The sequence below is a fragment of the Marmota flaviventris genome, chromosome 5 (genome assembly GCF_047511675.1).
Source record: "Marmota flaviventris isolate mMarFla1 chromosome 5, mMarFla1.hap1, whole genome shotgun sequence".
In the NCBI taxonomy this organism is placed as follows: Eukaryota; Metazoa; Chordata; class Mammalia; order Rodentia; family Sciuridae; genus Marmota; species Marmota flaviventris.
This window is the reverse complement of record NC_092502.1, coordinates 38,981,597-39,009,592: the sequence shown is the minus strand read 5'-3', so window position 1 is coordinate 39,009,592 and position 27,996 is coordinate 38,981,597. Positions and strand designations below refer to the sequence as shown.

The 27,996-nt window shown below is 52.7% G+C and overlaps 1 protein-coding gene across 1 annotated transcript; it reads right to left on the bottom strand.

Annotated features, from left to right (window-relative positions):
- Positions 1-3: 3 nt before the first annotated feature.
- Positions 4-27,960, bottom strand: Cdhr2 (cadherin related family member 2). Its single transcript, XM_071611833.1, has 31 exons — positions 27,909-27,960; positions 27,576-27,647; positions 23,056-23,195; positions 22,867-22,904; positions 20,456-20,558; positions 18,535-18,624; positions 17,771-17,896; positions 17,548-17,694; positions 17,380-17,455; positions 17,154-17,272; positions 16,819-17,052; positions 15,718-15,873; positions 15,475-15,636; positions 15,227-15,288; positions 14,382-14,625; positions 11,643-11,882; positions 9,814-9,883; positions 8,876-9,481; positions 7,516-7,587; positions 7,105-7,154; positions 5,433-5,584; positions 5,184-5,292; positions 5,011-5,099; positions 4,498-4,566; positions 4,316-4,393; positions 4,162-4,222; positions 3,956-4,080; positions 3,340-3,453; positions 3,179-3,259; positions 2,829-2,886; positions 4-138 (listed from the first exon to the last, which is right to left on the bottom strand). The coding sequence occupies exons 1-31, from the start codon at positions 27,958-27,960 to the stop codon at positions 4-6; spliced, it is 3,930 nt and encodes a 1,309-aa protein (XP_071467934.1).
- Positions 27,961-27,996: the final 36 nt, after the last annotated feature.

The following is a 27,996-nucleotide window of genomic DNA, read 5'->3' as shown; positions in this document are numbered from 1 at the left end:
CCATCACAGCTCTGTGGTGTCCAGGCCAGGGTTGGTGAAGGACATTCCCTGTTGCTCTCCACTTGTGTCCACCTGCCTTCCTGACAGCACCACACTTAGGGGCTCTGGATCCTTCTCCGGTGGATTGTGCTGAGGCTCCTTCTGAGGGAAGAGGAAGGGAAGGTGAGATGACAGGGTGATTACAGGCCCTCGGGAGGAACATGGGCCTTCATGCCCATGACCACATGGCTCCTCAGCTGAGGTTGCCCCCACAAGATGTAGTTAAGATATCTAATGTCATCTAATCTTTGAAAAATACCTTTTTATTGGCATAACCTCTGTGTTTAGTAGAGATCCCTTTATTTCTGAGAGAGCTAAAAAAAAGGGGGGGGCTTTCATTTGTTTGGGACAGAATGGGACTGGAAACCCCCAACTCCTCTTGGGGCCTCAATCTCCTAGGTATGTTTCAGAGTTGGCCGCGACCAGGGGTGGTACATGCAGATGGGCTGGAGCGGGTGGTGGGCCAGGGTGAGTTCTTTTCTGCCCTTTGCCCCACCAACAGAGCAGCATTCTGGGGTTCTGCCCAGTCCTGAAAAATGTCCAGTCCTAAAAAATGCATCCTGTGCCAAGGAGTCAATCCATCTTGGTTCCTGCCACCTGCACCCCTCAACAGACACCATGTTAAGCAAAGTTCACCCACTACCTGAAATGCCCACAAAAACCCCTTGAGGGAGGGTTTATATCCCCCCATATTATGATGTGGGAACTGAAGCTCAGCAGACCCTCCTGGGCAGGAAGTGACAGAGAAAGCTTTGGATCACTGGTCTTTGTAGATCTAAAGCATGTCCTTGGATGAATCAAGCATCTCCTGCCACCCTCAGGGACATATCACACCCAGGTCCCACCTGTAGTTCATCATGGCACACACACTCCACTCCTGCCCTTCCTCTTTCCCCTCCCCATGTGACACAGTGCACACTTGCACATCCAGCCAGTCACATGTGCCTCCTCACACATACACCCTACTGTGGGAGGACCAGGTCCCCAGGCTCAATCCTCTGCTGCCATCTCTACCCTACCCAGGACACTCCAAGGGCTTTTGCCAAATTAGGAACTACTCCAGTCTCTAGTGAACAGTGGAACATCTGTGGGGCCCCAGAGGGGCTAAGCTCCACAGACCCTGAGCAGAGGAGCAGTGCTACCCAGGATAATGTCACCTGGCCCCTTAGATCAGAGACCTGAGTTCTAGTGTGCTCCTACCCTGCAAGCTGTCTGACCTTGAGAGAGTCAGCAGCCCTCTCTGAATGTCAGTTTCCATATTGGTAACCTGGAAAGACAGGATGGACGACCTCTCAGGTCACACACACTGTCTATCTGCCCATTTTTGGAGTTCTTGGGAAAGTCACGCATCAGTCACAAGATTGATGGAAAAGACCCCCGCCTGAATCCCCACCCAGCCAAGGAAGCAAAGGAACAATGGCTCCTAAGAAGCCTCTGTGGCCTCCTGGGTCTGCCAGAGACCCCCAAGGCCATCCATTGCTCAGGGCAGGAATGAGGCCTTGGGCAGCTTCTCAGAAACACAGCAAGCTCCTGCCTTCCCTGGAGCTCTTTAGCTTCCAAGTCTCTAGACTCTCCCATGAGCCCAGCCCCGCCTCCTGGTCCCCTGACTCCACTCTCCTCCAGGGGTCAGCCTTGGCCTCCTCTGGGGGAGAGGGGTGCCTAACACCAATAGGCAAGATCATTCCCTTGTTTCTCGTCCCCTTGGACATGTTCACTGGAATTTTTGCCTCACACTGTCTTCAGAGATGAGCTATGCCCAGAGGTTGCCTGGATTGCCAACCAATGCCCCCACCTCAGGGACCTATCTGGACGCCTCTATGCCAGATTCTCAGCACTGTGAGTGACATGCCTGGGTCCCTGTGCAGCATTCTGGCATTTTAAAGTCCAAAAGACACTTTGGTTAACCAAGTGTTTCCAAGCAAGGAGTCCTCGAGGGAACACGGGGACTGAGGAGTGAGGGCAGGCTGGCGCTCTTACAGACAGCAACCAGGCTGAGCTCAGGATCTCAGGGGGCCTGGCTGTGGGCAGATGGTGAGTGGACACCTCTACCCGCATCGACAACCTCACACCATTACAACTCAAATAGGAGAATTTCTATTCCGGGGGAAGAGAAGGAGTAGTTCTTTTCGTTTCTGGATCCTCCTCCCCAGCCTACTGACCGGCTCCTGGGGTTCACAATCCTGCCTGTACCTTAGAATCCCCTGGGGAAGCTTTGACACACACCCATGCCCAGGCTCCACCCTGGGCCACCAAAATCAGGATCTCTCCTTGAGACCTGGCACCCATAATTTTAAAGCTCCCCACAAACCCAGGCTGTAAACGCTTAACCAATTAATCCACTTAACAAGTGATGGCACTGCCGTGTATTGGGCCTGCCTCTCCTTGGTTAGACCATGTGTATTCATCTCCACATCCTTCCTCACCCCATCAGCTTTCATGTAAAGGCTAGAACAGGATGGAACTAGACTTCGAGCACTTGTTTTAGGACCAAGTATTTTTTATGGCTGCTCTTATTTAATCCTCACGACAGTTGCTGTTTTGCTCCCCGTTTACAGATGAGGAAAGTGAGAACCAGAGCCAGGAAGTCATCTATCCAGGGTCACATGACAACAGGGATTAGACAGGGATTGGACCTCATTCCAAAGCCATGGGGCTTCCCAAGGCCTGGTGCAGAGGAGTTAGACTGCCCAGGCCAGCAGCAGGTTCCGCCCACCCCTTTCCTGAAACCACCCCTTCAAAGAAGACTCCCACGTCAGAAGCCCTGGGTACCAGCTCATCCCAGATCTTGCCTTGATTTTCTGATTGTTCCCGTCCAGGTCCACAGAGTTGTCATCCAGGGAATTGAGGCTAGGGGGAAACAGGGATGGAGCTCAGGATTGTTGGCAAACCCAGTCCTTCCTACCTGTGGCCTCCACCACCACTGTCTCCACTGCCGTCACCACCACCACTATGGCCACCACCACCACCATCACCATCCCCACCTCTATTACACCACCACCACTGTTATGGCGATCACCATCATCTCCATCACCAGTCACCGCCACCATCACAACAGTCACCATTACCACCATCACCGGCCCCATCACCGTGATCGGCACCGTCACCAATAACCATTCTGGCCGTGAGAGGTGCTGCTCACCTGACATAGTCCAAGTCACTGGAGGAAGTGAGGTACTCGAGGCCCAAGTCTTTGGTGGGCAGGTTCAGCATGGGGTTGGCCCTGGAGAGAGGGTCAGGTCAAGCGGCCGTGGCCTTGGCCACCTCACGGGGTCCCTTGCTCACCCCTGTACCCCTGCTCACCGCTCAGTGTTGTACATGTTGGTCCCGGGGATGGCAGACCCTGAGGGTAGCACCCCTGCTGCTGTCTTCCGGGCCTCCTTGGCAGCCTTCATAGCCCGAAGCTTCCGGTGGTAGCTGGAGGGAACCAGGAGGGGAGTCATGCTTTGCCAGGTAAGCACCCACTGAGTGCCCCCCAGAGGCCCTGAGATGTGGCCTCACGATGATCCTGGCTGGTGAGAGCCTTGGCTCCATCTTACAGGGGGCAGAAAGAATAGCTAGAAGCTGAAGGGCACACGGCCTGCCCGAGGCAAGGCCTGAATGCGGCTGCGGTTGTGTCTACTAGAAGGGGCAAGGCCTTGGCACTTATTAACCGCATTGGAGGTGCCGGGCACCTTGTATGAGATACACTTCACAACCTTGGGTGCATCAAGAACTCTAGCGTCATGCTCCTTCTGCAGAGGAGAAGCCTGAGGCTCGGGCAGAAGTGACTCACCCCAGATCTCCCCACACGTCAGTGGGGCTTGAACACACGCATACCTGACGCCCAGACCCAAGCTCTTTCCATTCCCACCCTTGACCGTCTTGGGAGGTGGGGCAGGGGGAAGGTTGGGGACGTGGAGGGGCATTGGAGCAGCACCTCTTCCGCATACACACAAGGGCCATGATCATGATCGCCAGGACCAACAGCAAAGCCACTCCCAGTCCTATGATGACACTGATGAACAGTTTGCCCTGGTCTTCCTCCTGGCTCTCCTGGGAGCCCTGGAGAAGAAGAGGGATGACGGAGGCTGTGGAGTCCACCCCCTCCTGCTCCCTGTGCGCCCTCTGCCCTGCCCCACTCACCAGCACCACCAGCCCCAGCCGCAGCAGCTGTGTCAGTGTATCCTGGTCCTTCCGGATCATCCTGGCCAGAGAGCCCACTCAGACCCAAGAGCCACGCGCACCTCCCGGGCCCCCTGCTCGCCTTCCGCCCACCCCCAGGGACAGCCCCACTCACAGGCTCAGCTCACTCAGTGTGAGGGCGGACCCATTGGAGAAGACAAAGTAGGCATCAAGATAAGACTGGGCTCGAGCCCTGGAATGGGTCGGAGGAGAAGAACTGGCAGTCCAGAGCCTTCTGCAAGCCTCTCTGGCTATTTCTTTCCTCAGCCCAACCGTGATGGGCCCATTAGCACTCACCGAGCAGTAGACTCCACGTCCTGAATGTTCACAACGTAGACCGTAGTCCTGGTCGCCTGGGCAAGAGCCCTACAAGGAAGGCAGGTGTCACGAGTGCCTAGGAGAGGGGTCTTAGCCAAGGCCTGTGGCTAGGGCTCTTCCAGCGGACTGAGGAATTACGTGAATGAGAAGGAGGCACAGTGGCTTGTTGGTGAAGCATATAGTACCTCTGTGCCAATCAGAAAGGGAAGCCCTTCCTCTAGTGCTTGGTGCACAGGGTGCTCCTGTGCAGTGCGCAGCCTTCACAGCTGTCTCCACGTGCAGCTTATTTAGGCCTCTTTCTGCTTTGTGCTGGGCATGCACTTCTGGGGGCATGCAGAAAGATGGTTCAGGGACAGGGACAGGATCAAAGACAGGGACAAGTCAAATATGGGTCAGGACAGAATTGAAAGACATTGCATCCAAGTCTTGCCAGGGACCAGCCTCTTAAGCCCTGTTCTTAGCCGCAGCCCCTCCTGTGCTCCCAAGACCTACGCTTTAATCTCCTCCACGTTGGCGCCCACCTCCTCCTTTGGTGTGGAGAACTGCAGCCTCACACGGTAACTCTGGTCCACAGTGAAGAGCTAGGGGACAAGGGCCGGGGAGGGTGAGGAGGCACTCAGAGGACTGGCAGAAGGCACCGGGCCGAGGTGGGGACAGGCACTCACGTTCAAGGTGACTTGGGCTTCTTGTGCAGGACCCACAGAAGGTTTATCCTGGGCCTGGACCGTCACTTGGTAAGTGCCTTGGAGAGTGGAATCAAGGTTGGTCACCAGCCTGCGGAAGGTGAGAGGACACAGCTCAACCTTGGAACCCAAGCTGGGCCCCTCTGTACACCTCCCAGGGTGGGGACTCACTCACGGGAAGCCTCCCTCGCTCCCCCCACCCCTGTCCCTCCAGGGGCTGCCTGCAGTTACTCAATGCTGCCAGTAAACACAGTGGCCTCCACAGAGGTGACAATCCTGAAGAAGCCCTGGAAAGGGATGGTGGCCCCATCCTTAGAGATGAAATTCACTTGGAGGATGGAGAACTCAATGGCCCCATTGTTTCCTGAGTCATTGTCTCTGGCCTAGGAACAAAAGTGGGTGACATCTGAGGGCCAGGTCAGGCACCCTCCATTCCCAGCAGGGCTCAGAAGCCCAGGAGGTCGGTCTAGGGAAGCTCCATCAGCCTTTCGGAGGCTACTCCAAACTAGCAAACACTTTTCTGAAGAGAGTGAGCTTGCTCTGCAAATCCAAGTTGGAACAAGTCTCTGCTCCTGCACCCTAATTTAACATATCACTCCCCAGAGTCCCTCCCATGTAGAAGTTCTGCCTTTCAGCCAGGCACAGTGGTGCACACTTGTAATCCTAGCAATGTGGGAGGCTGAGGCAGGAGGATTGCAGATTCAAAGCCAGCCTCAGCACCTGGGCAAGGCCGTGTCTCTAAATACGAAATAATAAGGGCTGGAGAGTATCTCAGGGGTTAAGTGCTCCAGTACAAAAGAAAAGAAAGAAGTTCTGCCTTTCTCCCCCAACAACTTACACACACACACACACACACCACACATACACACTACACACACATATTCCTGGGCACAGAAATATTCAGCTTTCCTAAGCATTGACCGTACCCTTCCTTCTCTTTGTTCTCTCATTTCAGTCTTACTATTTACTACAAATACAGATTGCCTTGGTGAACCATGAATGCTCGAGGAGTGGGGCACAGACGTTTTTATTCATTCTAGTGCCTTTTGGAGAAAAATATAACTGACACACGAGGGCTATGTATCACACTGGCTTTTCTGTTCAGATGAACAGCTGGTGGTCAAGTTTCAAACAGGAGTTGATTAAAAAAAAAAAAAACAAACCCAGTTCAAAGCCATGACTCTTCTCACGGCATCGGGCTTTAAGAGGCTGAAGGCTGGGAAACTGTTTTAAGGCTTTAAAGAACCTAGAGAAGAAAACTCTGGTCCCCATTTTATGAAAACTGAGGCTCCAATAGAGACACTGTCCTAAGGGCCCCTTGGTTCCAAGTGGGGAAGGCCAGGCCTGGCCACCCCCTATACCATGTCCCTTCCACAGCATAGGGGGTGGCACCCAGATTCCACCTGCCGAGAACCACCAGCAATCTTTCCAAGGAGGGAAACTGAGGCCCAGAGGAGCATGGCAACTGTCTGTGCCCAGGCCCCGTGGGCCTCACTCCCCCGTGGCCTAGCCACCTCTGATAAACACACCCACAGCCAACACAGAACAAATTAAAAGCATTTTTATCATTTTGCTCTGGACATAATTTCTCTAGAAGGAACTCATTTAATTTATAATTGGCTATGATTTTTCTTTCCTACTCAAGAATTCTGGTACAGTCAGAAATAAAAAGAAAAGTCTAGCCTGAAACGTGATATTGATAGTCATGAAATTTTTATGAGTACTAAATTGAACAATTAGCGAAATTTGATCCTATCAATGAGGCAGGTGTTGGTTTCCATTCTGGGATTGGCTTTTTCATCTGTTCAAACCCAGACATTTCCTTTCCAGTGTTCAAACGTTTTGGGAGCAGCTGACAAGCCTGAAGGGCTGCGTCCCATGTCCCCTGGGGCCAAGGACTTACCCGGACAGAAGCCACCTGCTGGTTCGGTATCACAAGTTCTGGGATGATCACTGCAATGTGAACAGAAGGGGGTCAGTCAGCAGGCTGAGACGGGGTCCATCTGGCCCGATGCTTTGCCCGATCTGCCCTCAGCACCTCTGCCCGCGGGAGGCCCCACTGCGGCTACAGCGGGGCCACGGATGGGCAGCTCCTCCACCTCCAGCTGTTCAGATGGGGAAACTGAGGCCCAAAGAGGGAGGGCGTCGGGTGTCCCCTCAGGGATCACTGTGGGGTGAGTAGGGTTAGAGTTATTTTTCCCTTTCTAAGGTCCCTTTGAGGCTTAAGGAGGGCCTACGGGGACTGCCTGAAGGTCATTCCAGGGGGCCCAGGGGGCAGAAGGGGGTGTTGGTGAAGAGCAGGGGGGCTGCTTACCAAAAGTTTGATTATCAGGTAGGAAATAGGGTGCATTGTCATTCACATCCTCGATGGTAATAAGGAGGCTTCCTGGGGAGATAAGGTCACCCGGCTGCAGGCTCTGGGCAAAGACCTTCCCCAAAGGTCCCGGGCCTCAGTAAGTTCCCTTCAGCCTCCCTCCCACGCATCACCCCCATTCAGTCCCTTCCCCTGCTCCTGAGCTGGGATGCCCATGCAGTCTTCTCTGGCCTGAGTGACGGGGAGTGTCATTCCTGGACCTCAGAGAGGAAAAGCAACTCATCAAAAAAATAGAGAGAGAGATAGATAAATATGAGCTGGGGCTGGAGCATGGTGGTAGGCACTTGCCCAGCAGAAGTGAGGCCCTGGGTTCCATCATAGAGAGAGAGAGAGAGATGCACTGGAGATGGAACCCAGAGCCTCACTTCTGCTGGGCAAGTGAGATTATATATACATATATATGTATGTCTCTCTATATATAGATATAGATATGGATATCTATATCTATCTATGGATATCGATATAGATATCCATATCTATATCTATATATAGAGAGAGACATACATATATATGTATATAAAATCTATACTACTTAGAAAGTAGTAGTATACACTAGAAATGTATATTATCAGTATATGTATGACTTTATATATATTTATTTTATATATATATATATATATATATATATATATATATATATTACTTTCTAACTCATGTAGTTGCTTATTTAAACATCCATTCCATGCCTCAGTTTCCCCATCTATCAAATTGGGTAGACATCTGCTTCATAGGTTAGGCAGGAATCAAATGAGGATCTGCTTACTAAGGGCCTGGTATAGTTTTGGGCCCTGGTAAAGAGTCAACACATGCTAGTTGTTAATATGATTATTTCTGCTGTTTGGCAGCAGTAATATTGAAGGCAGCTATGAATATACATCTGCCTTGAAGTATGCTCTTTCCACTGTACAGACTAAAAAAATAACAGCATAGGGCACAGGGGACACGGCTCAGCGGTAGAGCACTTGCCCGGTGTGTATGAGAGCCCCAGGTCAGTCCCCAGTACCACACACACACACACACAAAAAAAAAAATTAATTTAAAAATAACAACACTAATGAGGCACCTGCTGTATGCCGGGTCCTGCACTACATGCTTTTTACACATGCTGTCATTTCACGTTCACGGCTGACCTGCTGTCCAACTCTACTGGACAGATGGAAAACAAATCCTGGAAAGGACTTTGCCTGGGACACCGCTACGTAGGGCTGGAGGCAGGACTTGGAGCCAGGTTGTGGGGGTCCCAGCCCAGAGGCCCACCCCATGGTCCTGAGCAGCAGCCCTGCGGGCCAGACCACCTTACCATTGTTGCTGTAGGCCTGGAAGCGGGGATCTGTGGTGCGGTCATAGGCCCGCACGACCAGCGTGACCAGGTCACAGGCCTCGTAGTCGATGGCCTCGCTCTGATTGATGTACACGGAGCCGTTGGCCTCCACAGAGAACCAGTCATGGCACAGGCCGCCCACGTCCACCCCAGCCTTGGTACAGATGACATTCACCAGCTGAATCTCTATCTGGGCCTCCGTGTCCACGTCCCGGGCCACGACCTCAGCCACCTGGCCATGTTGGGACCCATTCTCAGCCACAGAGATGCCCCGGAGGGACCCTTCATCCAGGGTGGGCGGCTCGTCGTTCACGTCCACCACAGTCACATTGACGCCCACCGTGGCCTCGTGGCCCTGGGGGTCCAGGTTCTCAGCAGTCACTGTCAGAAGGAAGAGGGCCTGTGTCTCATAGTCCACGCTCCCATCTGAGGGCAGCCAGATCTGGCCCTCTGCCCTCCCGGGCCCCAGCACGGAGCCCCGGATCATGAAGTTGCTGGCACCGCTCCCCGACAGGCCGAAGCTGATGCGATTGTTGACCTCCGTCTGGTCGGCGTCCCAGGCCTCCACGACCCCCACCAGCACTCCTGTGGGCAGGGAAAGAGGTCACAGGGACCCTGGACAGGCCACGGGAGGCCTCCTCTGCCCCCAGGTCTCCGGCTTTCCCAGGCAGGCTCTCCCGGGCGGCGTGGCCGTTGTGACGGTGTCAGGAGTGGAATATCCACGTACACCCGACGACATTGTGCTCTTTCCCTTATGCTGCCTCACAAAACAGCAGAGTTAATGAGATGCCTACTGTATGCGGTGTGCTTAGCCCTGGATGTGACAAGCACTTTACAGCCATTCAATCTTTCCAGCCAACGCACTGCCCGACTCTGGGGACATCACTGGAGCCCAGCCTGCCCTGGAGAGGACTTACCCGACTCCCTCTCCTTTACAAAGAATTGGTAGCTGGACTGGCTGAAGACGGGCACGTTATCATTGATGTCCTGCAGGTAGAGGGCGATGTGAGTTCCGGGGACCCTGGTGGACCCCGGGGTTCACTCGCCACACGTCCCACCGGAGAAGCCACAGACAGAGGATGGCCCCTCCTTGCACAGCTCGGCCCAATTCCTGATGGGCAAACAGGAAGTGGGCTTCTTCGAGGAGAGTGAACCTTGACGGTGTCCCTGTCACTTCCCCGGGTCTCCGAGGCATGTGCAAGGCCCTCTGTAATTATTTATACGTGGCCAGGAAGCTCCATTTCCCTTTTGTTTCTCTGACCACAGCTCAGGACAGTTTTGACCCTGTTTTCCAGAAGGCAGTTCCAGGTCCCCTCTGTGTCCCTGTCTGGCTCAGTGTGACTTCTCATTTCTAGGAGAACTCTGCAGCCCACGCTCGCCCTTGTCCCCTCCCTCCTCCTGGGTTTCCTGCGTTCATCTGACCCGGGGACACTAGCTCTGTGCTCAGGTGGAGCTGGGTCTGGGCTCCTGCGAGAGCCTGGACTGGTCCTGCCCTTGGACACTAGCTGTCCACTTGTCACTTGCCCTCCCCAGCCAGGCACCTCTGGGCCCTGACAGTGTTGTCTCAGCATGAAACCGTCTCAGCCTTCATGACGGCCCCCACAGCAGCACGCACTTAGGGCCTCCCTGGACGCTCGGGCCCTTCTCCGGGGCTGCTCACCGGTGGGTGACGTCATGGGCCTTTGCTTTGACATTCAGTTTTCTATAACCACAGAGGGGACACTTGGAAAGCAAAGCACTTTTATCTTCAACTCGATATTTTCTTTCATTTTTTAAATTTTTAGATGGGTCCAGTTGTGTTGCCCAGGCTGAAGGTCCTGCTACTTCTCATGGTCAGCCCAATTCCCAGGAGCGGCCAAAAGCTAAGCCCTGGGTCCAGTCCCACCCTTCTCTGCCTCTTGTGTGTCTTGGACCTTCCTAGACCTCAGGGTCCTCTGCAAAATGGGGTAGCGGTATCCACTTACTAGTAGGACTAGCTCCTAGGGGTGAAGAACCCACTGTCTTAGGAAGAGCAGTTCTTCATTTTCCCTTCTTTGTGGACTTCCATAACCCCAGGAGAGCCGAGTTCTAAATTTTCGATTTCTCCAATATCCCTGGAATCATACTCTCTGACCTTTGTAGGAGAGTGGTGATTCCCAGCCCAGTGGCATTTCAGGACTGCTATGTGCAGTGGTGCAGGCTATGCACTGCACAACCCTCAGAGGACCATCTACATCATTGCCATTGTAGAGGTGCACATTTGTCACAACCCTTTCCCAGAGGAGGGTGCTTTGTGGGCAAGTGACAGCCTTCGAACCAGACCAATCATGTTCAAATCCCATTCTGCAACCCTAGGCAAGCTATTGAACCTCTCTGTGTCTGTCTTAATCAATAAAATGGTAATAACTTTGCAGAGCCCAAAGTGCAGTAGACACTCTCGATGCTGATGGGCCACTCTTTCTCTTTGCCTTTGGATCGTGGGGGAGGGAAGATAGGAAGGGTCCGGTAGGACTTTGGAATGATGATAAAAACTAATGTCCACTGAATTCCTTCTCTGGGCGGGGCCTCTTAGGAACATTTTTCATTGATGGACTCAATTCATCTCTGTGCTATTTTCATCCCCATTTCACAGATAAGGAATCACAGGCCAGGGGAGTTGAGTGGCCCAGGGCCACACTCCCAGCCTGTGGGCCGGGGCGCTCTCCCAGGCACCCAGTGGCCACCTGCTGGGGGGCCCCCAACCCGGCTCACTGAGCGGGGGCCTCACCTCCACATTGATGGTGACGTTGACGTCCGTGCTCAAGCTGGGCACACCGCAGTCAGACACCCGCACCGTGAGCACAATGCGGCCCTCCAGGGTGGGGTCGATGGCCTCTCGGTCCAGGGGTCCCTGGTTTCTGAGGAGCCCGGTGTTGGAGTCTATGGAGAAGTTGTGGCTGTAGGGGCCAGGCAGCAAGCTGAAGAGCAGACGGCTGTTATTGGTGTCTGGCTCGTCATTGTCATAGGCCTGTGCAGACAGCAGAAGTCGGACGTCAGCCATCGGGTGCCCCTGAGCACCCCACCCCTGCCCTGCAGCCTGGCCTCCCCCTCCAAGCAACTGGGCCTGAAGTGACAGGGACGCTGGACAGACCCCCAACCTCAGTCTCCCTCCGAGGCTCAGAGCCACAGTCTGAGGGAGCTCTGAGGTCTGGGCGCTAATGTCATTATGCATTCCCCTCGCAACGTTCACTGTGCATCTATTACATGCCCGTGGCATTGGGGGTACAGCAGTGATCAAGACAGTTCCCTATGAATCCGAGATGCTACTGGGTAAAGGCCTCGGGGAAGTGCACTACAGACATTCAAACATCAGAAAATATAAGATCGCGATTTTCCCATGATGACTACTACAGTGCTATATTTTCTTTTCTTTTTTTTAATATTTATTTTTTAGTTGTTGTTAGGCACAATACCTTTATTTTATTTATTTATTTTTATGTGGTGCTAAGGATCGAACCCAGGGCCTCGCATGTGCTAGGCGAGTTCTCTACCCCTGAGCCACAACCCCAGCCCGAGTGCTATATTCTCAAAAGCTAATTCTTCACCCAATGTGTGTGAGTGTGTGTGTACAGGTGTGTTCCTGTCCTGCCAGGGTCCCAAACGTGTTTGGTTTGTATGCGGGGCAAACAAGTCATAGGATACAAGTTCTTCCAGCCACGGGTCCTTTGCACATGCTGTTTCCTCATCCTGAATGCCCTCTACCTCTGCCCTGACTGACTCCAGGCCAAGTTGAAGCTTCTTCTGGGTCCATCGTTTTGTTACCTTTAATATGGCAGAGATGACACTGTGCCCTCCTTGAAGCTGAGAGCTACCCATGGGTTGGAATTATGGTGACCTCATCTCTGAGGACCTGAGGTCCAGCAAAGGAGCTAGGCAGAGTGGGTGCTCGGTAAATGCCAGGTTATTCTAACTTGGAGCCGATATTTCCCCTCCTCCCTGCCCAGTTCCCACCTCCAGCCCTTTCATTTCAGTTCCGCTGAGATCTTGTTCATTAGAAGTTTCCTTCATAAGCAGCCAGAGATGGTTCTTCCCAAAGCCTGCCCCTGTTCGTTTCTTGAACTCAGACCAGTTAATCTGCCAGGCACTCGTCAGGACTCACACTGGGCAGATTTGGAGCTCGGAAGCCAGGAGGGGATTATTGAGGAGCAGTGAAAAGGGGCTCCAGCTCCCAGAAGTCTGGGCGGAAGTCCTAGGGCTGCCATTTGCTGGCTGTGCAACCCTAGAAACCCACTTGACCTTTCTGAGCCTCAGTTTTCTCCTGTGAAATGGGAACCACTAGGGCAACTGCTTTGCAGGTGTTCAGGAAGCCGCCCGGTCCCCAGCGAGACGGGAGGGCTCTGTGGCCAAGTGATGGTCATCCTGGGGACCTGCTTTCCCACTTCTCACCAGACCTGCTTTCAGAAAGCCCAAGAGAAGCCTCTGAAATCCTCAGGACACAAGAAGACGTTCTCCTTGGTGCTTCTCTGGAGCCTCGAGTGTTGTGCTTGGTGGTTGTTGTTGCTTTTGGGGTGCTGGGGACCGAGCCCAGGGCCCTGTGCTCGTGAGGCAGACCCTCTACCAACGGAGCCACGTCCCCAGCCCACGAGGTGTTTTTAATGTCATTTAACCTGCGTGTCCTCGTTTTGTTTTGCTTTGGCTTTAGGAAGCTCAGCACTGACTTTGCCCCCACCGTCAGCGATCTTTCCATCTCCACTTCAGGTTCTGCTCTTCGGGCTCTGAGTCCTACTCTCCCCGGGCCCTTTAATAATGCCATCTTTTTTTTTTTTTTTTACCCCCTTTATTTCCTCTACTTTCGTGGAGATTCAATTTGGGGATTGAGCCCAGGGGCGCTCAACCACTGAGCCACCTCCCGGCCCTTTTCATGTTTTATAGGGAGACGGGGTCTCTCTAAGTTGCTTAGGGCCCCCCTAAATTGCTGAGGCTGGCTTTGAACTTGCGATCCTCCTGCCTCAGCCTCCGGAGCTGCTGGGGTTTCGGGGTGCACCACCACACCCGGCTTCCTCTACATTGTCATCTTACTTTTTAGGTAATCCCTCTCAAGTCAGCACCGTGCACATAAAAGAGCAGCCTATTTTTGAAGACCTGTTTGCCTTATGCTGAGCACTTCACGTCCATTATCTCATTATCCCCTAGTGGGCCTGAGAATAAATATTATGATTATCTTCACTTTATGAAAACAGACGCTCAGGGCTGGGGTTGTGGCTCCTTGGTAGAACGTTTGCCTTGCACACATGAGGCCCTGGGTTCGATCCTCAGCACCACATAAAAACAAATAAATAAAAAATAAAGATATTGTGTCCAACTACAACTAAAAAAAATAAAAATAAACAACCACAGAGGCTCAGAGAGGCTGAGCAACTTTCTAGGGCCACACAGCAGAGCTCAGACTCTATCCAGGCCAGCAGGACCGCCGAGCCAGGCTTGGTCCCTCCCCCGTCCCACCTACCAGGTCCAGGCCAATTCACACCTGGATGGTCACGGAGACGTTGCCCGTCTCTTCCTGGACGAAGATGTTGTAGGAGCCGCTGACTACCGGGGGATTGTCGTTGACGTCCAGCAAGTTGACCTGCAGCATGGTGGAGGTGGACAGGTTGCCGCCGTCTGTGGCCTGCAGGGTGAGGTAGTACACGGCCTGCCTCTCCCGGTCCAGCAGCGTGCCGTTTTTCACGGTCACTGTCCCTGAGTCTGGATCCACCGCAAAGACGTCGTCCCTGTTCGGGGGCGGGCAGATGTAGCCAATAAAATGACAAGATGCCCTCTGAAATTTGAGTTTCAGATAAGCAGTGACACATATTTTAAAACATACTGTCGATCTTTCCAACATCCATTCTTATTATGATTTGGATGTGACTTGAGTGTGTCCCCAAGTCTTCCTGTGCTAAAAGCTTGGTTCACAGCGTAGCCATGTGAAGAGGCCACGGGGCCTTTAAAAAATGAGGCCTGGTGGGAGGTGTGTTCCCGGCCCCTCCGCCCCCTCTCATTCCCTGTCTCACCTCTGATCTCTCCCTCTGATACACATTTTCACCACAGTGAGGTCCCCGACAGATGCTGGTACCGTGCTCTTAAACCTCCAGAACTGTCAGCTAATGAGACCTCTTGTCTTTATAAAGAATCCAGTCTCAAGTATTGTGTTATAATAATAGAAAACAGACTAGTACACATTTTTTTAAAAAATTATTGCTTGTTTTTCTGAAATTAAAATGTAACCGAGATCCCTACATTTTATCAGGCTACCCTAGTCCCATGGTGAAGCACAGAGGTAGACCTGAGCCCCACTTGCCCCCCTGCCCACCGCCCTCCCTAAGACCTTACCCATTTCCTGGGAGCAGGCTGTAGGTGATGCGGCCCCATTCACCCGTGTCTGGGTCAGTGGCCTATGAGGCAGAGAGATGGTGAGACATTATTTGGATCCAATGGTACTCTCTGCCTAGCATGCAATTTTTGGAAACAGGGCCCTCGTGCTTCCTGACATGATGCAGAGATTCAGAGCAGGGGCACGGTCCCCAGGCCCGCCCTTCTCTCCCTCCCATCCTGGCCCAGCCACACTCCCCATCAGTCACCTGGATGCTGCTGGTGACCACAGAGCCCGTGGCGCTGTTCTCTGACACACTGAGCTCATACAAGTTCTTGGGGAATGTGGGTCTATGGTCATTGATGTCTCGGAGCTGGATGGTCACCATGGCAACAGAGGAGTGCTTACTGACCGAGTCAGTGGCCACAACCTGAGGACAGAAGAAAAGGCAGCAATGCTGGGGCCTGACTGCGCGGTGGCCCTGACCCCCACAACCCAGGGCGCCCCTCACCTGCACCGTCATCTCTGTCTTTCTCTCGTAGTCCACCATCTCCGATTCTTTCACCAGGACCTGCACGTTGACGGAGCCTGCGGCCAACTCAGGAGAGACACTGAAGGCTCCTGCGTCAGGGCCCTCCAGGGACAACAGGAAGGTGCCGTTTTCGCCCTGTAGAGGTGGGTGGTATAGTAGGGATCCCACGCCCCTTCCCACCTCCCCACCTGCGTCTTTCCCCCATCTCTAGCTCGGGGCTCCTGTCTCTAGAAGCCCTGCCCAGGGAGGTCCCACGTGCGAGGGGTCCTGAAGCAGTAGGGCCCAGGAGGCCGGGCTGGTCACTAGCATCTGCAAACACGAGCTTATCAGATGAGGACTTCCCTAGGCATAGCAGGTCCCAGACCTGGGTTGGAGACCCAGCCTGGTCACACTGCCCTCCCTCCCATGAAGCGTTCCTCTCCGTCTCGCTAACAACCCCATCGCCACACCAACCCAGCAGCACTCCATTACCAATGCCACCCTTCAGTCCACACCATGCACCAGCTCAACACACCCAGCACCCTCACCCAGCACCCTCAACCTTTTGCACAAACTCCATATCACCTAGGACCACCCAATGCCACCCATGGTTATGTACTGGTCAGCACCACTCAGGTGACCACCTCTCAATATGGATCTTCATGTAAGAGTCCCCTCCAATGTCACACTCACTCAGATCACTGTGGCTGCAACAGTGCCCAGAATCTCCCAACTCCCAGTAATACCCCAGTCACTGACCACTGTCACCAACGCCACCAGAAGTTCCACCACACTCAGCAGTTCCCACACCCAACCCCAACCCCCACTCAACCCTGCCTTTCTGTTCAACACCATCTGGAGTCACCCCGGGCACAACTCGCCAGCGAGTCGTAACTCACCAACTCAACGTCGTCCAACATCTCCAGGCATCGCCCGCGACCCCCACGCTCCACAGTCACCCATGTTCACCATCAGTGCCGTCTTTCCCCTGGGGCCTACCACCCACCCTCCTGCCATGTTCTCTGCCACTCCTTCTCCACCTACCTCCCCAGCTGTCACCCACCGTCACCCTCTGTTCTTGCCTGCTGCCCGTGCACCTGCCTTGTCTGGGTCGTAGGCCACCATGGTCAGCCCACTGATGGGGATGCGGGCAGAGGCGTGCTCATCCACGTAGCCGGTGAAGTTGGCCTGGGCTTCTTGGGGTGAGAAGGCGCAGTGCGGGAGGCTGCAGTTGTAAAACTCAGGTTTGTGGTCATTGACGTCCATCACTCTTATAGTGACCCACAGGCTCACCTTGGCCTCTTGCCCGTAGATGTTGAGGTTACTCTCAGTGGCCTGAGGTACAGAGCAGAAGCAATGACAGAGGGCGGAGAACAGGGTTCAGAGAGGGTGTGACAAAGGGCAGAGGCAGGGAGGCAGGACGGCGGCTCACCCACCGTGACCTGCAGCTGCACTTGCTCATCCTCGTCCAGCAGCTGCTCGCGGTCCAGGCTGCCTTCCACTGTGATGACCCCATCGTCTGCCTCGATGGCGAACCAGCCGGGCCTTGTGGAGTCTGACCAGGAGGCAGACGGAGCAGCTGTTTCCAGTGACCCTGGCAGAGCCCCCACCCCATGCCTTGCCCCAGCCCAGGCCAGCCCAGCAGGACACCCCGGTTCTCACTGGAGATGCTATAGGTCACACGGTCATTGACGCCTTTGTCTCCGTCCACAGCCTCCACCTGCAGCACCGAGGTCCCCTGGAAGGAGGCCTGGTCAGTGCCCTTGGCCCTTTCCTCTGCCTGCCATCTCCTCCAGGGCCCTCCAGTCCCCTCCTGTCCCCGACACTTACCACGGCTGCATCCTCGGCCACCGAAGCCGAGTAAAACTCCCTGACAAACTGAGGGTCCAGGTCAGGCTGGTCCACCACCGTGATGGACAGGAAGACGGGAGAGGAGCACTGGGTGATAATGTCATTGTGGAGTAGGCCGCCCAGGTCCTGTGGGGAGACGGGCTTTCTGTGAGCCAGGGCTGGGGGTCGCCCTGTCCCCGGCCCCCGCCTGCCGGCCACTCACGCAGGCTTTCAGCTGCAGCTGGTAGAAGGCGCTCTTGTTGTTGTAGCTGAGGCTGCCGTTGAGTATGATCGAGCCGTTGTCCAGGATTGTGAAGAGATGTTCACTGTCCAGAGTGGTAGGGATGACCTGGGGCGGGGGACATTCGGGTTGACCCTCAGGACAGCGGAACCCCCAGGAGCCGGCTCTGAGGGCTCTACCATTGACAAGTCCCGCGAACTTCACCAAGTCACACGATGCCTACTCCCAGTTTCTGCCTCTGGAAAGTGGAGTTGGACCAGACACTGCCTCCAAGGGTTGAAAAGAGGGTCCCACGAGACAACAGACGTCCAAGGGCGTAGTTGTTGCCAAGGAGTGGCATGATCCCTAGCAAATTTGCCTTCAAGTTTTCTCGCACATCCGGGTCGTCTGTGTGACCTTGGTCCAGACCCCAAATGTCTCTGAGCCCTGATTTCCCCTGAGAAGCCAGGAGTGTGTTGGCTACGGGGTGGAAAGACGTCAGCTCTACCAGGGACCCGACAGGGCCCTGTGCGGGAGGGTGGGAGGGAGGTACCAGGAAGCAGGGGGCTTCCTTTGGCAAATGGACAAAGTGGGGCTCCGCTGGCAGCTGGGTCAGGGTGGGTGAGAGGAAGCCAGGGGACCAGGGCCAGGCCAGAGCCGAGCTGTGACTCTGTGGATTAGCTGTGGATATGCTGCCCCCTGGTGGCCACAGAAGCAGTCAGGGCACACGCGCTCCCCGGGGCCACACCTAGGACTGCCACACTCACCTTCTCTATGAAGTACTTCACCACGCCTGCTGGCCCAGTGTCCTTGTCCACCGCCAGCACCGAGAACACCACGGAGCCAACAGGCAGGGTCTGTAGGGAGGGACTTGTCACCTGTGGGCTCAAATCCTCTCTACCACTCTTGAGCTTCAGTTGCCTCAACTGTCCCCTGGGAAAATGTGACCGCGTCCTTCCCAAGTGGGCTGGGCCTTTGGAGGTATCCAGGGATGGTGTGGGCAGGACCTTACTCTCCTCCTTTCCCTAATAGCCTTGCCACCACCTGAACTGGCTTCTGACTTGTGCAGCCTGTCAGGACCCGGGTGAGGGAACGTTCTGGAACCCAGTCTGACTATACCACTTGCCTGCTCAAACACCCCGTGGGCTCTCTACAGCGTACAGCCCTGAATTTCAAATGACACCCAGCAGAGCTGGAAGGTTCCTTCTTTTTTTACTTTTTCTATCGTGGTGCTGGGATGGAACCCAGGAGTGCTTCAGCACTGAGCTACATTTCCAGCCCTTGTATTTTTTTATTTTGAGACAGGGTCTCTGAGGCTGGCCTTGAACTTGTGATCCTCCTGCCTCAACCTCTGGAAGGTTCTTTTGGGAGGCCTTTGCTCTGGACTGCTACTTCCACACAGCAGCCAAACACATCTTAAAAGCATGAATCAGACCATATCCCTCTTGTGCTTAAAACCCTCCAGGTGTTCCCCCATTATACCCAGAACATAGTCCAGACAGCTTCTGGGGCCCTCTGAGGTCAGGCTTCTGCCCCACTCTGTGATCTCACCCCTTTCTCACCCTCTACTCTCCAGCCACTCTAATCCAGCTCATTCCCACCGCAGGGCCTTTGCACTGCTGTTCCCCTGCCTGGAACATGCTCTCCCCGGAGCAACCTCCGACAGGCTCCTTCTGGCCTTCCCTGTCCACTCCACCAAAAGCAGATCCCTTCCCAGTCACTTTCTGTCACTTGCCCTGTTTTGTAGTCTTCATATAACTCAGTCCCACTTTTATAGATTATCATCTGTGCCCTTCACTAGATCAGGAGCCCCTGCAGGTGACAACCAGGGAGGCGTCATTCACCCAGTAACTTTGGCCCCTAAAACAGCGCCTAGCAACATAGCACTCCATCAGAGCCTGTCCCATGACTGTCCAGACCTTGCCAGCCCGTGTCGGGCCTAGCACGCCTTCTCCACCCCCCCACAGGTCTTTGCACCCAAGTGGTCAGGAACATTCCCAAGTGATGGTGTGTTTGCTACCCAATAGCCATCGGGGAACCTCTTCCCCACTCAGGTAGTTCAACCGGACTGTGCCCTTTTATTGAGGGAAGGCCCATGTGGCAGATTTAGCCAACCAGAGCATTCGTGAGTTTACATTAGTTCAAGGTTAACAATGACCCCAAGTGAGCCTGTGAAAGTCAGTCGTGGGTTTAGCCTGGAATCCCTGAGGAAGAGAGAGCTCTCCTGTTGAAGCTGCAAAGCTGCTAGGATGCTAATCTGGAGCTGCTGGGGGACATTTTCCTTGCCACTTTAATTTTGGAACTGCTTCCTATCCCTCATGATGAAGAGAGCAAGAGGAGAAGAGCCAAGAGGTGGAGAGAGACATCTGCTGAGGACACAGTTTGAGTACCTGGATCTAGCCAAGGCTGAAGTCAGTGGTATCTCTAAATTTTTTGGATACATTAAAAAAAATCAACTCCCTTCCCTTCTGCTATAACTGAACGAATTCCAATCCAATCTAGTTGCTTGAAAAATGTTGCTCTAAGTATTGTTTGTGGGTTGCCTCTCCCTGGATTTGGTTAGGGTAGCTGTTCCTTCTGGGAGAGACTTTTCCTGATCCTGGTTACCACGGGCTGCCTCTGGTGCTTCCCACTCTGAGAAGCGCTTTGGGATATACCCTTCCCCATGCTCTGCCCCATTAATGTTACCTCGTTGATACTGGTGGAGAATCCAGTGTTCTGGAAAACAGGGGCATTGTCATTTCTGTCTTCCACAATCACGGGCATGTCTTTTTGCATCTGCAGGTAAGAAAGCCCAGGTGAGCCCAGAAAATATGGTTTAAAATGCCAGAAAAGGCCAGGCACAGTGGTGCATGCCTGTAATCGCAGGGACTCAAGAGGCTGAGGCAGGAGGGTCGCAAGTTCAAAGCCAGCCTCAGCAACTTAGCGAGGCCCTAAGCAAGAGACCCTGTCTCTAAATAAAATATAAAAACAGGCTGGGGGCTGGGAACGTGGCTCAAGTGGTATCACACTCGCCTGGCATGCGCGAGGCACTGGGTTCAATCCTCAGCACCACATAAAAATAAAATAAAGATATTGTGTCCACCTAAAACTAAAAAATAAATATTAAAAAAAAAAAACAGGCTAGGGATGTGGCTCCGTGGTCATGCACCTGTGGGTTCAATCTCTGGTACCAAAAAATATATAAATAAAATGCCGGAAAAGTTGCAAAGATAGTACACAGAACCCTGATACCTTTCTTCTGGATCAACCCATCGTTTAGTTTCCCTTACTCTCCCTAGATTTTCTGAACCATTTGAAAGTGAAATTGCAGATATCTTTAGGTATTCTTTAAATTTAAAATGTGCCTGTCCTATAACAGGAACATGCAACTAAGCTTTGTTTGCCACAGTTGAAAGCTGTGAACAACCTGAGTGCCCATGAAAGGGGACTAACTAAAGCCCCATGACACATTCCCACACAGAAGACAGACATTACAAGAAACAGGGGAGCGCCCCATTTCTCTCCACGTGCTGCCCTGCACAGCCTTGGTACTCCCCCCGCAAGAAGTCCATCGCCAGGTGGAGCCCCTCAACACTGGACCAGAACTGTGAGCCCAAATAAACCTCTTTTCTTAAGAACTTTCAAACAAGGAAAAGAAAGAATGATTTATATTCACAAATGCAAAAAGAGCGTCAAGCTCAACTACCAAGTAGACAAGGCGGCTTCAAGACAGTACATACAGCAGGGTCCCATCATGTGGGTTTCAGGAAATGCACCAACAGGGGCAGCCTTTCCTCCAAGGATATAGGGATGTACGCATGCACCCGGGAAGGGGAGGAAGCAACACAGTACCGTGGACATTTCAGTGGGGTTGGCCTCAGGGGGCTCTTTAAGGAGAATTTAGCTTTCTCTGCAAATTTTAAAATGTTTACATAGAGAATTTATTAACGAGAATTCAAGTGATCTTTTTAAGGGGTGGGTGCTATGGTTTGGATGTGGGTTTTCTCCCAAGGATTCCTGCGTTGGAGGCTTCGTCCACAGTGGGTTGATGTGGAGGTTGTGGAATCTTTCAGAGTGGGAGGTCCCTGGGGTTGCCCCCCTTGGAAGGGATTACGATAATTTCCCTGTGGCTCCTGGGTAGTTCTCACAAGGGGATTGTTATAGAAGAGCTGGTCGGGCCATTCCCTAGGCTCCGCAGCTTCCTGTCTGGTGATATGATCTCTCCCTCTTGCATGTATGCCCATCACTGTGGAGCCATGTGCCATGAGGTCCTCGCCAGAGCCTGGTCGATGCCAGCACCATGGTCTTGAACCTCTGGAACTGTGAGCTAAACAAACCTCTTTATGCCAAGCCTCAGGCACTTTGTTATAGTCATGGAAAATGGACTAATAAAATGTGGTTTAGGGAATACATCAGAGACCAACTCTCCACTTCCATACAAGAGACAGTAGCATATTTTAGAAATGTGAATGTAGATGCCAACACATTCAGACAAAGGAGCTGAGATCACCCACCTGCGTGGGTAGGGAGGTGTTTTGTTTTGGTTTTGGTACCAGGGATTGAACCTAGAATTTAACCACTGAGGCACATCCCCTGCCCCTTTTTCATATTTTGTTTAGAGGCAGGGTCTTGATGAGTTGCTTAGCGCCTCGCCATTGCTGAAGCTGACTTTGAACTCACGATCCTCCTGCCTCAGCCTCCCAAGCTGCTGGGATTACAGGCATGTGCCACTGTGCCCAGCTATGAGAGGTGTTTGACACTTGATTTTTAATCAATATTACATTAATTAATGTCATACTTTCATGTAAACAAAATTTGATTATGTAATTGAGTTAATAACACATATCAACTCTGGTCATGATAAGAATAAACATTAAATTTGGTATTAACTAGGGTGCTCTACTTGCTTGAGGTGGACCACACAGTCTAGAGGGGGCACCTGGGGACTGGGGACAGAGCTCAGTTGGTAGAGTGCTTTCCTCACGTGCACAAGGCCCTGGGTTCAATCCCCAGCACCACAAAAAGAAAAAAAATAGAGTGGGCCCCTGGAACCCTGCTCTTCCCTCCCTGGGTCACTCTCCACCCCCTCCACCTTCCAACTCACTGTGTTGAGACCGTCGCTCACAGAGATGGTGACGCTGAAGACCGGGAGCGTCTGTGGTGGGCAGGGAGAAGGGACCCCGGGTGAGCTCAGCGTGGGTACATAGGCCAGTGCCTGCCACCTGGACACCACCTGAGAGAGGCCTCCCCCTCCCCTCCCCCCTCCCTCCCCCTCTCGGACCCTTCCCATGCTGCTGCCCTGTTACCTCAAAGTCCAGAGGGTAGGCCAGCCTCACTTCCCCCGTGTCTCTGGTGACATTGAAGAAGTAGGCATTGGGGCCACTGATCCCATAAATCAGATGGGCATTATCCGTGTCTTCTGCTACCATCCAGAAGGCCACAGCACCTGGAGATGGAACGGGGCTGCCCAGGCTCTGTGCCCACCTCTTTCAGTACTAGTCTGGCAGAGCTGCCCATGAGGCTGGGCTGGGAGTCTGGCTGCTCTGCACACAGGCTCCACCTTAGTTCTGGGATGTCCCCAGTCCCCAGGATCCAGCCCTGTGGTCATGGACATCAGACGTGGTTGTTACTGAGCCCCCATTCAAAGGCCTCTCAAGAACTGCTTCTTGATTTCCTCTGGAGCAGTTTTTCTAAGTGCACGGGATGGGAAGAAGCAGGGCGGGCGTTACCCAGGTGCCTTCCTCTCCCATGGCCGAGCCTGTGGAGGTCACCGTGTTCCAGGTGCAGCAGCTGGGTGCATGCTAGGGTGGGGGCTGCTGATGACCCGGAGGTGCCTGGGCCTGGCCTCTTCTAAGCTCTCCCTTTATCTCGAGAGTTTCCCCGGAGCTTTTCAGGACACTGTTTCTGCTCCAGTTAACCAAAGCTGCATCTGCTGCTGGCCTCCCAAGAACCCGCCTCTCTCACTGCCTCCCTGGGCAGAGCAGGGGCTGGGAAGAGGGGAGCATGAAAACCCCGAGGTCGGAGACTCTTCAGCCTGAAAGGGACTTTTTGCAGATTCTTCAGACCAACCCCTGGTCCCCCCAGCCTCACCCAGTGGACTGTTGACCACGTTCAGCCTCTGCTGGGGCACCCTCGGTGCCTGGAACTCATCTCCCCTCAGTCCTCCCCTCCTGTCACTGGACACCTGCTCTTAGCAAGGGCTTTTCCCATTTTATCAGCGTGTGTCCCCCTAGAGCTGCCATCCATGGGTCCTCGGAAGCCTCATCCATTGACACAGGAGGCTTGGAGCCTGGGAACCACGGTACTTTCAGGGGCACACAGTGATACTTAATGTCTTTTAAAGTCAGAAGGAGCCGGGCACAAGGGGGCACCCCTGTAATCCCAGCAGCTCAGGAGGACACAAGGGGGTACCCCTGTAATCCCAGCAGCTCAGGAGGCTGAGGCAGGAGGATCGAGAGTTCAAAGCCAGCCTCAGCAACTTAGAGGGGCCCTGAGTAATTCAGCGAGACCCTGTCTCTAAATAAAATATAAAAAAGGGCTGGGGATGTGGCTCAGTGGTTAAGCACCTCTGGGCTCAATCCCTGGTACCAAAAAGAAAAAAAAATCAGAAATAAAATATTATTTTTAATATAGTTTGCATTATTTTTCCTTATGCCAATGCAACCATAAAATATAATTTGGGGGGGGGGACAGATGGAGAGAGATGGTTAATGGGTACAGGGGTACAGTTGGACAGAAGGAATAACTTCAAATGCCCTTTAGTAACTATGGTTGACAATAATTAATAACATATCTCAAAATAGCTAATAGAGAGGATTTTGAAAGTTCCCAACACAAAGAAATGACAAATGCAGGTGGCAGATATGCTAATTACACTAATCTGATCTTCACACAGTATATGTATTCATTGAAGTGCTGCGCTGTGCTCCATAAACATGCCCGATTTTATGTGTCGATTAAAAATTTATAACCAGGCACCGTAGTGCACTCCTGTAATCCCAGCCACTTGGGAGGCTGAGGCAGGAGGATCATAAGTTCAAGGCCACTCTGGGCAATTTAGTGAGACCCTGTCTCAAAATTAAAAAAATAGAAAAAGAGCTGGAGATGTACCTCAGTGGTAGCTCACCTGCTTAGCATGCTCAAGCTCCTGGGATTGGTCTCCAGTGCCACCAAAAAATAAACAAATGTTTCTATGTATGTATAATTTGAATATCTTGTTCTGAAGGGTCCCATGAAAGCAAAACTGCTCATGACAGCTTCATGCCCCCTGTGGTCTGGCGCCCATCCGAGCATCTCACAGAACCACCAGCCCCTCAGGGATGGCCGGGGTCACATGCCCTGGAGTCTGCTGTTCTCTGGTTAAACAGTCTCCACATCTCCAGCTTGGAAGGTCCGTCAGTCTTTCCCCACCATGGCTCCCTCCCCGGGAGGACCTTCAAGACAGTGTTGCTAAAAAAAATTGTTCTCAGGAAAGGAAAGGAAAGGACCCCTTGGCCGAGCGTGGTGGTGCGGCCTATGATCCCAGTGACTCCAGAGGCCAAAGCAGGAGGATCACAGGTTTGAAGCCAGCCTGAGCAACTTAGCAAGACCCTGTCTCAAAATTAAATAAAAGCGGTTGGTGATATAACCATGGTAGAGCACTTGCCTAACGCACGTGGGGCCCTGGGTTCAATCCCCAGGACTCCCCTCCCCAAAAGAGGAAAAGAACCCTTGCACCCATTGTTGGGAATGTAAATTAGTATAGCCACCATGGAAAACAATAAAGAGGTCCCTCAAAACAGTGAAAGTAGAACTACCAAACCACCCAGCTATCCCGCTGCTGAGTGTACAGCTGGAGGAAATGAAGTCAGACACTTGCACCCCAATGTGCACAATAGTTAAGATGCAGAATCATCCTAGCTGCCCAACCACAGATGAATGGATAAAGAAAATATGAGAAATATACACAGTGGAATATTATTCAGCCTTAAAGAAGAAAATAATTTGTCATTTGCAAAGAAATGGATGGAACTGGAGGGCACTGTGTTAAGTGAAATAAGCCAGACTCAGAAAGACAAGTATCTCACAAGCCAGGGGACAACAGCAGCAAGTGCTGTCAAGTGCTGTCCTCTCCTCCCTGACTCCCAAACCTTCAGTAAAGACTGTGACATGCAGTGGGAGATGCAGTCTGGGTCCAAGCCTGGAGAAAGCAAAGTGGGAAGGAGCAACAGCCTCCGGAGCAGGCAGGAGCTGGCTGCAGGGGACTGGGGACTGGCCAGAGGGCGGGAGACAGGAGCAAGAGGAAAGCCACAACCCTCGAAAGCACATACACAGGCAGAGCCTGGGATACCAGGGCAGAGACTCATGTTGACTTATTAGACATTAGAGGGCTGCCCAGAATTATGGGGATCCTGAGAGCATGTGCATTACACATATTTGTGACATTTGTTTGGAAACGTGTATGTGTGTTTGTTTATTTTTCTCTTACACCAAACAGTTATGAAAATATATGTAAATATCATTAATATGTATACAATATTTCTCTGTTCAACTTTCAGAGATATCTCAGATGGTCTCCGCCCGGTCCTCCAAGGAAGGGTGTGCCATCCCAGAATGTGATGTAACTATCGCCTCCCTCGTCCTGGGCCTTAAACTTTTGCCAGTATGACCCATAAGATACTAACTGTCCCAGCAATCATATCCAAATGGATAAGGCCTTTGTGGCTGCAAAGTCCATCCTCATCCTTTTGTCCTGTACTTAGACACAAGTTTCTGAATCCCAGGGCTGACTGTGGCTTTCACTATCTTTGATGTAGTCTCTTGCTTCATCTGGTAACTTCTGATATTTTTAGATCTCAATTCTGACACTATGACAAAGACTGTTAATTTTTCCCCCTCCCCCCTCTAATACCCATTCCCCAGGAGCCAGGGACAAGCCCTCTTGGCCCCTGCTCCTCCCACTGGCTGGAATGGGGTATTGCATGAGCCATCTCTACCACATGGGGGGAGGCCACCCCCAGGGAAGGCAGAGCATTGAGGCAGAAGAGGGAGACAGGACGAAGGAGTGGCCTCCTTAACAGCTCTGGCTGGCCAAGGGAGAAGACAATAAGCCCCCACCTTGATGTACATCCGGGTCCCAATGAATGCCCTCAACTATTGTGTCAGCCTCCCTGGTCCACATCCTGCCTTCTGGGAATTTGGTCCAGTTCCCCTGGCTTCTTACAAAATGATGTTTCTCAACTCTTATTCCTTCTTATTTCACTGCCACAACCTTCTCCATATCCATGGATCATTAGTTATGATTCTTCTACTACTTTTTTTTTTTTAAGATGGGGTCTCACTATGTTCCCCAAGCTGTTCTCAAACTCCTGGGCTCAAATGATCCTCTCACCTCAGCCTCCTGAGTAGCTGGGACTGCAACCACCACCACGCCACCTTTATTAATCTTTTCACTAACTTGCTATTTCATATAAATACATATATTTTGAAAGCAAACTTTAGATCACTGACATAAATGGAACCCCCCGCCTTCTTGCCATAGAGAGAGTGTAACTCTACAAAGAAAGCAAACTGATTGACTTCCAGCACAACATGTCTAGGTAAGTCCCTGAGCCTGAAGTCATCTCCTTGGAGTAATCAGAAAGATTGAAAGAGATGGGAAATGGAAATGAGTTTTGTTTATCTGGCATTATGTGAGGGTCCCTGGAGGAGCAGATCACACCCAAGGGGACACTGTTCTCCACTCAAAAGCTGCAGAGAAAACAAACTTCTAAAATCAAACAAACTCCCTCCGGGTTGCCTGCACCCCTAGGACTTTGGTGGGTAAAGGCTTGGGACCATTACTCACCCAATGGCAAGTCCTCAGGCAGTTGCACAAGCGTCATGTTGTCTCCAAACTTTGGGGGCAAGTTGGCTGCCACTGGAGGGACACAGAGCACTGGGTCACCTGGACCCCCCTGAAGATCCTGACCCCCCCCACCCTGTCCTATGGCCAACCTCCAGCCCAACTCATCCAGAGAGGGCTGGCTTCCTCCCCAGGCTCCCCGGGCAGCCAGCCACGCACAGCGCCAGCCAACGGGACCTGGGGGTTCGCTAATGAGGGACAGCCCCTCTACTGTGACAGGTCCTGCTGAAGGGCCCCAGCTTATTGCTGTTCTTGTTGGAGAGAGGAGACACCCACCAGATACCGTCAGGGCAGAAAGCAGGAAGCTGGGCAGCCAAGGCCGGGCCATCACGAGGGACCTAGGAGGAAAGGTGTCAGGGAACGG